The sequence below is a fragment of the Bison bison genome, unplaced genomic scaffold (genome assembly GCF_000754665.1).
Source record: "Bison bison bison isolate TAMUID 2011002044 unplaced genomic scaffold, Bison_UMD1.0 scf7180017864525, whole genome shotgun sequence".
Classification (NCBI taxonomy): domain Eukaryota; kingdom Metazoa; phylum Chordata; class Mammalia; order Artiodactyla; family Bovidae; genus Bison; species Bison bison.
This window is the reverse complement of record NW_011495076.1, coordinates 3569066-3580542: the sequence shown is the minus strand read 5'-3', so window position 1 is coordinate 3580542 and position 11477 is coordinate 3569066. Positions and strand designations below refer to the sequence as shown.

Genomic DNA, 11477 nt, shown 5'->3' with positions numbered 1-11477 from the left:
AGGGGACGACAGATGGCTGGATGGCATCACCAACTCGATGGACATGAGTTTGAGTGAACTCCGGGAGTTGGTGATGGACAGGGAGGCCTGGTGTGCTGCAATTCATGGGGTCACAAAGAGTCGGACACGACTGAGTGACTGAACTGAACTGAACTGAACTGAACCGTAGCATATGGGATCTTCCCTGATCAGGCATCGAACCTGTTCCTCTTGTGGTGGTAGCACGGAATCAGCCACTGGAGCACCAGGGAAGTCCTGGCTGATGTTATTTTTAATTAAATAAATCTGCAAACAAATTTCATAATGTCACTACAGTATATGAGAGATGAATCATGACATTCCATGCTAAAACCATTCCAGTATTCCAAACTATCAGATTTTTAGGAGCCCTTTTATATATGACCTGAACTCTTCTTGCCTCTTATCCCTCATTTTGGCCCATGTGGACAAATTAAATAAAATTGCTTATCAAGTATCTGCTGTTGCTTCGTCAGCTTTAAGCGCAACCCTGCCTTCTGCTCTCTTGCACTTGGGGAACTGATATTAGAAGCATCTGGGTTAAAGAGCCTGCTGCGCTGATTTGGGGGGCCAGTTACTGTGGCGAAAAGAAAAACAGTGTTACCCCAGTCACTCTGTGGATTCAGGTTGTCAGAGATTCTTAACTGTAAGACTGTTAATGATTTTTTGAGCCAATTTCTTTCTCCTGAGCTGAGAAACCTAAAACAGATGGCAGGATGTCTTAAGTTCTGTTTCTTGCCGTTGCCCTATGAGCTTAACACAGAGGGAAGCCAGTGGAAGCTTTTAGGCAGAGGGGGGACAGGATCACTCTGGGTGCTGCCCCGGAACAGATTGCCAGTGTCAAGGGGCCGGGTTAGGAGACGGGATGGCAGTGCCAGTTGGAGATGATGGCGCGGGCTGCCTGTGTGTTCTGGACATGGAGGGTCTGAAGGAGTGTTGGAGGGCAAGCCCCAGCACTTCCTGATCCTGGGGCTGTGGTTCTCCTTGAGGGAGACTGCAGGGATGTCCCTGGTGTTTGGGCACAATCAACAGCAGTGCTGCTTACTGGAATAGAAAGTTTAGGAAGCGGGAAATGAAGAATTGCAGATGCCTGTCCTGTGTCCATGAGGACACGTCAACCAGGCAGTTAGGAGTCTGTTAGGCACACTTAGGTATGCTGAGGCCTGCTGAGAAGGTAAGGAGGACCAGATGAGCGAGGTAGACAGGGCATCATGGAGACGTTGTATGGGTAGATAGGGGTGAGTATGGAAGCTCGTGGATGGAGGTGAGGAGGAGAATGTGAGGTGAGGTGAGTGGCAATTTTAGACCCACTCTTAATTCCAGAACTGTTATGGAGAATGGAAGCAGTGAAACGAGGGCCTGGCTGGAAGTGAATTGACTCAATGTGCAAAGGTGTGACAAATGTACACACCTTTTCATTTGTTTTTAAAACAGGGCCTGTTAGAGATGTTTGTAGCTGGACCTGATCTACTGCACAGAGAGAGACTGATGTACAAAAGAAAGGGGGACACAGTAGGGGCAGAATGCCTGAGAAGGTGAGAGGGTGACAGCTCTAGGGCTGGGGATAAGGGAACGATTGACCTTGGACAGGAAACAGGGGTCAGGTACATAGATTCAGAAAGAAGCAGAGCAGGAGCATAGAGGCCCCGGGGCCGTGTCCTTGCAAACAGGAAGCTGAAGGAACTCTGTGCTTTTTGAAATACGAAGATGCAGAAATTCCTGGCTGATTACTTTGATTTCCTCAATAAAATGTAAGGCAACATCACCAGTGTGAGGGAAACAGGAAATGAGGGAGCTTAAGGAAATAAGAAAAGGTGTGAAAGAGTCATTTTAGAGAGAGCTTCCCAGGTGGCGCTAGTGGTAAAGAACCCACCTGCCATTGCAGGAGACTTAGAGACACACCTTCAATCCCCTGGGTTGGCAAGATCTTTTGGAGGAGGGCATGGCAACTCACTCCAGTATTCTTGCGTGGAGAATCCTGTGGACAGAGGAGCCTGGCGGGCTGTAGTCCGTAGGGTCACAAAGAGTCAGACATGACTGATGACTTAGTACGCATGCAGCAGACATTCCAGGGAAACTTGGTTGGATTGCTGGGCAATATTGAGTGCACATTTGAAAATATCTGAGCCTATAGACTTTTTTGATTACTTCTTAGTTGGTATCATGGACCCAGAACCATTCGGGAAATTCCTTGGGAAAAGCTTTAATTAGGACCGTAAAGAACAAAGATGGTAAATACTTGGCACGCATCTACTGCATATACCTATTCTGTGTCCACTGTGATCCCTCAGAGGCTGTTTGCCTCTGAGCTTGGGCCCAGAACTTTCTCATCCCTGGACATTAGGCAGCCACACCATGCTATTTGAGTGACTCAAGATGAAACTTGTTTTCTCTCCTAGGACAATGCTGGAAAATAATACTTACTCTCTGATACAATCACCCACACAGCTATTAGAGTCTTTTTCAGTTGTTCTAACTGCTTGGAAAATCAAAACTAAGGCTATTTTATTTTTTAATAATGTAAAATTTCCCCTAAATATAAAGATATTACAGACTCATGGAAAATTTGAAAAGTGAAGCTTGCAACAAAAAATTATGCAGAACATTACAATTCATAAATAACAGTGGGCTACATCTTGATTTGTTTCCTTGGGTCATGTTTATGCAAATATGTGTGCATTTATATATTCATTGCTTCTAGTGTTTGAATATGAAAGCTATTTTAAGAGCTCCAAAGGTACCACACATTTGTCTAGATGTTTAAATTCATCCTATCAGTCAGGGAAGATCATCACCACCCAGGATTCCTCCAGCTCTGCTGCTTCTGCTTATGAACTTCTTAGGCCACCTGGCCCAGTCTGTTTGCCTGTCCTCACCTCCTTACACGCTCCTCTTTGTCCTCCAACCGCAGGCACACTGGTCCTCTTTCTATCCCTGCAGACATCCTAGGCCTGTTCCTTCTGTTTTTCCTTTGCACCAACCGTTCGTGCTGCCCAACATACCTCCATGAGGCCCCTCCCCAATGTGGCTGAGTTTTTGTCGATTAGACCCCTGCATCAGTGTCGCTTTCTTAGGCTGCTTGTCCCTGAAAACCACATAATGTGAAGACACGTTATTATCTAGACATTCAGATCCTCCAGTATATTTCTGTCTTGGATGTAGAAGCCAGGTGCCAATGCCTTAAAAATGAGAACTCTAATTCTAGGCAAAGCTGCTAATTTGGTTTAAAATTTTTTTGTATTTGTGTTTGCTTGTTTAATTACTTTGTTTTAAAATCATGCTGTAAATAACTAATGCGCATGAAACACATGTTGTTGAAAAGTGGAATTTACAAGCTCCGTTGTGTTGTGCTGGAAGATTTTCAGTAACCCCGAAAGATTATTTGGGTGTCTAATGATGCTTTTGAACATTTTGTGTAGGCAGTTATTACTCAGAGTATTGACTGAATGGCTGAACATGCTGTATAAATTTGTGCAATTGCTTAATTAAGCAAATAGCTTTTTGTCATTTGTAGATAATAATTTTACTTAAAAAGTAAACATTCTCCCCCTTTTCCCCTCCACACTGCCATACCCGCTCCATTTCCGGGGTTTTACTGTTCTTGGGCTCTTGCTTCTCCTTGAGATGGGAATATGGGTCCTGTCAAAGAAAGGCAACTGATTTTCGTTGTGAAATTGACAAGCATTGCCTGAAGGTGAAGTCATTATGGTTGGAAACCTCCCTTGGTTTGTAATACTTAACTGAACTTGTGCATTTGGCCTTTGTTTCTTCCTTTCTCAATGAGATGGTGATTTTATTTTATTTTTTGATCTGCGGTGGTTTCCTCTGTGAACACTCTTTGCTTTGTTTTTCTCTCCGGTGAGGCTCAAAACGCCCAGCAGCTCCATGAGCGAATCCAGTCATCGAGTATGGACGCCAAGCTGGAGGCCCTAAAGGACTTGGCCAGCCTCTCCCGGGACGTCACATTTGCCCAGGAGTTTATAAATCTGGACGGCATCTCTCTCTTGACACAGATGGTGGAAAGTGGCACCGAGTAAGCACCTTTTATCTAGACTTCATTCTGGGTATACTTTCCTTGTTCTTAGAATTTCTAGTTTTAAATACCAGAAATTGTCTAGGCTCAGGGAAAAAAATGGCGTTTAAGATAGTGTGTGGGGTGTGGTTTTGTTAAGGATCACTATGTTCTCCACCCACCAACTAGTCAGTGTCTAACACAGTCTGAAATTTCAGATTTAGAAGGAGAAATATTAGGTCATTATCTCTAAGGGCCTTTCCAACACAAATTATAGTTCTTTAAAATATAAATCCCTCACGTCCTTTGCTTATCTGCAAAAAGAATTCTCCTCCCCTCACTCCATTTTTAAAGAAAGTTAGAATACCTCCTTAGATTTCAGAGTCTTAAATCAGGTCTAAATAGCATCCCTAAAGTAATTGTTTTTTTACATTAACATTTGACTGATCAAATACATGTATTTAGTTATTTACCATTAAGTACAATAAACATTCAGCTTCCCAGGTAGTGCTAGCAGTAAAGAACCCACGTGCCAATGCAGGAGATATAAAGAGACATGGGTTTGATCCTTGGGTCGGGAAGATCCCCTGGAGGAGGGCACGGCAACCCACTTCAGTATTCTTGCCTAGAGAATCCCCCGTACAGAGGAGCCTGGTGGGCTACAGTCCATAGGGTAGCAAAGAGTCAGACATAGCTGAAGCGACTTAGCATGTATGCACAATAAGCATTTATTAGGTACCCACTGTGTACAAAAAATTAGAAGTCGGGAAAATTTTACAAGATGTGAATCTTGCCATCCAAAACTTTTTAGAGGCAGAATTCAGTTGAGGTGCAATTCCTCCTGAGGGCTGGGAAGTTAGAGGTTGGACCAGTTACATCTCATGGAAGCTTACAGGAGGGTGTCAGTGAATGGGCTTTAAGGAGTTGGAGTTCTATCCTGAGCAAGGAAGGAATGGGCATTTCTGTTTGAGGAGTTCATCTTCTTAGGGAAAGGTTTGATTCTGTGGTGTGATTGTGAAGTCTAAGGAGCTAGATGGACCTAGCTTTTATATGTGTGGACAGATCATTCCCTTGACCACAGAATGACAGCTTAGGGTCCACAGGAAACTGCTCATTTCTATATGGTCAGGTGCTACTGGTAAAGACTATTAGAGTATGCCAGTTAGACCTTGTGGGGATGCTGAGCCAGCCAACTACATAGTAATATGCCAAATGAATAATGTGCAGAGCTGGGGTAGGTATTTATTAGGAAAGAATAAATATCACCGAGAACTGCAGTTTAAACCTGGGTCATTTAAATGTCTCTTCAGTATGTGGTGATTTAAAGAATGACCTGATGACTGTACATAGTAGAAACCTGTCTCAGCCCACTGCCTTCCTTCCTTCCTTCCTTCCTTCCTGTCTCCTCCTACACTTGGCTTTATTTAGCCTCTGCTACTGGCTAATAAAGGATTCTTTTTTTCTATTTCAAAGAGCATGTTTTATAACAATAGAAATATCTCCTATATTAGAATGTTCTCCAGAGTTTGGAGCTGGGGGTGTCTTACTTCACAGACAAGTAGAGAAAACATCTAGGAGTGAATAATGGAAGGGGGGAAAGTCTAATCCAAGAGGACTGGGAATCAGGATTGGGTGATCTGGAAAGGGTCAGTTGTAGACAGTATTATCTGTTTTGTTGTTGTTGTTCAGCTGCTCAGTCGTGTCCGACTCTTTGTGACCTCATGGACTGCAGCATGCCAGGCTTCCCTATCCTTCCCTATCCTTCAAGTCTTCCAGAGCTTGCTCAGATTCATGTCCACTGAGTCAGTGATGCATCCAACTATCTCCTTATCTATTTTGTAAATGATGACTAAAACTCGGCTTATTAAATTTTTGGCAAACATGGACTTGGAGTAGGACAGGGAATCTCAAATTCTGGGTGTCATCAAAATCCAAAGTGGTTACTGTAAATTGGAGTTGGTGCTTGAAGCAGCAACTTGAAGGGAAGTTGAATAAGTTTAGCCATCCATGAGGCTCACCCAAGGAAAAGGAGAAAGAGGATTCTGTCTGTCGGAAGCTCCAGGCTAGAATCCGGTGAGGAGTGTATCAGATTCTTCACTTCTTGTAACTAGTGGACAGTGGATTGTGAGTTGTGATTACAAACACATTCACTGGTGACTGTGGATGACTTCATGAGCTTGCCATACATGGTAGGCCCTTCTTCACACCCATTACCACTTCTGGTGGGATAGTGAGCCCTGGGAGCTTCTGCCTCCATTACATTTGTAACATGTTAAACAAAAACATAAATGTGTTCCCACATTTATTGATTTATCTGAATCTCAGCCATTGGCATATCAAAAACAATGTACTAGAACCAGTTTCAGTGGAACCTGATAATATTAGGTGGTTCTACCACAGATACCTAAGTGTCCAGGGGCTTAAACTCTGGCATATTCAGAATGACATTGTGTTAATACTTCCAGGTTTATCAGAACTACAATCATAATTACAGTTACAGTGGTCCATACACTGAAAACCAGAGTGCATGGGATATGTACCCTAAATAGAGGACTGGAACTGAGCTCCAGAACCTCTGGAGGTTGGCAGTTATATACTTGACAATTCTCTGGAGAATGCATGCTAGGAGCTTTAATTTTTTAGTTTCTCATTATATGCGTTTGCTAGAGCTTCTGTAACAAAATACCACAGAGCAGATGGCTTAAATAACAGAAATTTCTGTTCTCACAGTACTGGGGGCTGAAAGTCCAAGCTCAAGGTGTTGGCAGGCATGGTTTCTTCTGCAGCTCTCTCTTTGATTTGCTAATGGTCACCTTCTTCCTATAGGGCTTCCCGGGTGGCGCTAGTGGTAAAGAACCCACCTACCAATGCAGGAGACTTAAGAGACATGGGTTGATCCCCAGGTCCGGGGAAGATCCCCCAGAGAAATGTACAGCAACCCACCCTAGTATTGTTGCCTAGAGTATCCTATGGACAGAGCAGCCCAGAGGGCTACGGTCCATAGGGTCGCAAAGAGCTGGCCATGACTGAAGTGCCTTAGCATGCACACCTTCTTCCTATGTCCTTACAAAGTTTCCTGTAATCAAAAGCAGCCTAGGTGTCTCTTTGTCCAGTTTGCCTCCTCTTACAAGGACACCAGTCAGACTGGATTAGGACCCTAAAGGCCTCATTTTAACTTAATCACCTCTTTAGAGGCTTTATCTCCAAATACTGCCCCATTCTGATGTATCGGGGACAGGAATTCAATATATGAATTTCAGGGGATACAGTTCAGCCCATGACACCCATCAAGGAGACACTACCACTTGTGCTGGAGAGGAGAAAGAGTGAAAACGGATGAATGGCCTTGTCAACCTTAGTGGTTTTCATCTGCGCTGTTGCCTTTTCTGTAATTTATCTTGACTCATGGAGTGGCCTACAGAATGAACATTGGGGACAGCAGATCTGAATTATATCACTAGGTTTCACACGTCAATACTGAATTTACTGTATGTGAACCACAGTAATTGAATTCTTTTTTTTTCCAAAATGTATCATACTCATTCATATTTTAATTATTTGTAATCTGTAAGCCATCCCAGTTTGTTACATCCACCTTGACTGCAGACAGATGAACAGAACTCAAGACCAGATCTTGAGTGTGTTCTGGTTTGCATTGTCTCTGATACTTTCCCGTCACACTGTGTTACTGGGAAGGGATGATATCTCTCTGAATGACCTTGGTGTGTGCCCTTATCACCATTTTGCGTATAAGTTCAAAGTCACACTACTCATAGGGATGGAGTAAAGAGGGCACCGGAGCTGTACAACCTTCCTGCCTTCCTTCTGCAAGGTCTTGCCACTCATGCTAGGAAGCTGCTCATTTGATGAACAGTTATTTTCAGATCTTTTGCTCAGATGAAAAGGAAAAGAGAAGGACCTTTTTGTCATAGGGAAACTCAGCTTCTCAATTAAACTTAAACAAGATTTTAATTAATTAACAGGAAACCTTTGGAATAGAAGCTGCACAAATTAAATAGATCCTGCAATTTGGAAGGCATTTACTTATGACTCCTGGGCAGACTTCCAGGTGGGAAAGGCAGCAGTTTCCTGAACAGGACCTGTGGAAATTTTTAGGAAACACTGAAGAAATGTAGCTGGAATTTTTCTTCTTACTTTGAGCTATAATGAGATTCAAAGATTGCTTGCCTGCTTGCCATTACCCAAGGCTGAGCTTTTTAACGTCTCTTTCCAGCTGGTACCAGGAGAGACTGCAGGGAAAAAATGAACAACAGAGGAGCGAGAGGCAGTGACACTTTGGCAGAACACAGTGTCTAAAACTTGAATTTCATTTTTCCATTCTTGTATCATTTTGAAATTCCATTCCTAGTTTCAGCTTGAGAGATAGATGTGGAAGCATATATATATTTTGGGGAAACTTGTTTCTCCAGCCTGAGTCAGAAAATGGTATCCATTAAGGAATGGGCAATTATTTTTGTTTTCTGTGTTTTTTTTTTAAGGATTGATATTAAAAGATTCTCAGAAATGATATATTTTGTTTTATTTGAAAGAAAAAAAAATTGTACCTGCAACTTTAAATCCATTGTAGTGAATAACACTGCTTTTCTTAGGGTTTTAATTAAACGCTGTGTTCTTTGTCTATGCTGCTGTGCACACACACAATTGGATGGTTTACTCTGTGCCCTTTTGCTGTTCAACAATCAGAAGAACAGAGGAACATTTCCAAGAATGAAAGGGCAGGATCCTTCTAGTTTCCCACTTGGCAACATGACAGGCAAATTACGCCCTTGGAGTATGAGTAAGCAGTAGCACCACCCTGGGCAGAAAAGTTAAGAGTGAAAAAAGTTAAATCCATATATTTACCAAAAACTCATTTATTTATTATTTAAAAATAAATGTAAGTAAGCAGAAAGAAACAAATAAGAATCATTTGTCTTCTGCCTTACTAGAGGCAAATATTTTTAACATCTGGGTGTATATTGTTTTTGTACATTCTTATAGATACACACACACATAGGCTTACACACACAGACACAGGTCTTACAAAGGTAGAATTATAATATTAATGGTCTCTGTAATCTTTTTGTACTTAACAATAGTGCTATGTCGTTAAATATTCCCTTCGTAATTTTTATCTGCCTATTTTTTATTGGAGTATAATTGCTTTACAATATGTTAGTTTCTGCAGTACAACAAAGTGAATCAGCTCTCTCTCTATATATATATATCCCCTCTCTCTTGAGCGTTCTTCCCATCTCCCCATCTCTCCCCTCTAGGTTGTTGTCTGCCTATTAGTTCATTTTTAAAGCTCTGTTGAAGTACAGTTGGTAAGCACTGTAATATGATAATTTGAAGGATATGCAGAGTGGAATTAACCTTTCCCCTATTGTTGGATATTTACTGTTTTGAGGTTTTATTATGATTGTGAACATTCTCTCATCAGTTTTTCATTCAGCAGAATCTTTGTGAATAATTTTTTTATTGAAATAAAATTACTAATTCAGCACATATTCAAACTGTTTTAAAATAAGAACAGCCCCATAGCTTGCTGACGTGTCCTAATTTGTACTTTACCCTTCTTGTAGGAGTATGTCCATTCCTAACACCCTGGGCAATACTGGGCTGGTGTTTCCTTAGGGATTCTGGCTTTCCTAAGAAAAATAGCAAAAAAAAAAAAAAAAAAAAAAAAAAAAAAAAAAAAAATAGCAGTGAGGTATTTGAGGAGTTTTCACTAATCTGGGGAATTTACAAGACTTTTTATTTGCTTAGTTGATTTCTCCAAAATTTGGCTATGCTAGCAACAGTGGAAAGAGTCCCGTAGTTACTTTATATGTATATCTCTAAAATAACTATGGGACTCTTTCCCTTAAGTGGACTTCCTGGTGGCTCAGATGGTAAAGAATTCACCTGCAGTGTAGGAAATCTGGGTTCGAACCCTGGGTCGGGAAGATCCTCTGGAGGAGAGCATGGCAACCCACTCCAGTATTTTTCCCTGGAGAATCCCATGGACAGAGGAGCCTGGCGGGCAACAGTCCATGGGGTCAGAGTCAGATACGACTGAGTGACTAAGCACACAGCACAGCAAAGCCCTTAAATAATTGTCTTAAAAACAAACCACATTTGTTGTATAAATTGCCAGTCTCCTCCCCACTCTGTCATATAGATGACACAGATGAGGCTGTTCAGGTGTGTGTATAGCTATGTGTGTTGTTCATATAAATTGTCATTGTTAATACACAGTTTCATACTAAACTTTGATGATTCAGGTCACTTTCTGCTGGCTGGAGTCAGAGTTGTGATTGTGTGGCAGGTGTGGAAATTCAGTTATGATCTAAATTAAGCATGCAAAAGGATGTCTTGGCCTTGATGTTGCCTGGCACTCACACTTGAGAATGGGTTTCTAGGTTTTATTCACTCAGCTAAGTATGTATTCTTTGAATGCCAGATATTCCTGACAATGGGTTAGACACAGAATGTGTGTGTTGTTGGGTGGGGAGGGAGAGGACACAGTCATGCATATGACAGTTTGGGACTATGTGTGACCTTTTTTGTCTTCACACAAAAGATAAATTTCTTTCTTGAAAGTGACTTTGCTAAGCTTCACGGACACAGATTATTGGCTCTAATTCAGGCTCTTGCTTCTGAGAATTCAGTGTTTCTTATAAACCATGGTTGTTGTGGAAGGTCCAGGCCAGGCCAGATTGATCAGGGAATCTCTGCCAGCCGCCAAGCACAGGTCACACCATGCGTGTCCTGTACTTCACCTCGGACAGAGGCCATGAGGAGGAGCCAGCGGCTCCCCAGGCCGAACCAGAAAGAAGCAGTTCTGTGTGGTCCGTGGGCCCCAGCTGAGAAGCTGGCTGAGTCTTCCAGCTCCCTCAGTCTACCTTCTTGGCGCTGCAGAACACAGAGCTCAGGGAGTTTCAACAGGAGCAGCCCTTCTGGGGCCCTGCCAGGAATTTGCATCACAAACGCCAAAGGGGCCGATCTTCTTGGGCTTTGTTGGGGGTTGTGTGGCAGAAAATTCTTTATGCTGAAACTCCGCCTCGCCATCCCTTTTTGCTTTGTCTCTGTGTCTTTGTCCATCACTCTCATAATAGAAATAAGAAGGGGTCATACAGCCTGTTTAAAGGAGAGGTTGTCTTCTGCTGGGGGAAAGGATGCCACAGCTTGGGCTAAGGTAAGGGGCTTCTGATCACTGTGAAGCATTGTCTTTGGAGAATCATTTGTTCTCCTGATTATGTTTCTTTTGAAGTGGATATATATGGAGACAGAGAAAGAGAGAGAAGGAGAAGGAGAGAAAGAGAGAGAGAGAACTTCAGATAAGAAAACAGACATCACAACAAAAAATTCCTCTTCTGCTTATGTTTCTCTGAAGCCAAGGTGAGGAAGTAGAGAAGTGAGAAACACTGAATTTCTCTCTCTGTACTCTGGTCAAGAACTTTCT

At 42.4% G+C, this 11477-nt stretch overlaps 1 protein-coding gene across 7 annotated transcripts in view; it reads left to right on the top strand.

Annotated features, from left to right (window-relative positions):
• Positions 1-11477, top strand: part of ELMO1 (engulfment and cell motility 1) — a 584819-nt gene that overhangs the window by 192281 nt on the left and 381061 nt on the right. For all 7 annotated transcript variants that reach the window (XM_010831166.1, XM_010831161.1, XM_010831167.1 and 4 more), the window contains one exon: positions 3882-4051. In XM_010831166.1, the coding sequence (XP_010829468.1) occupies positions 3882-4051 (170 nt within the window). The remainder of the gene's footprint in view (positions 1-3881; positions 4052-11477) is intronic.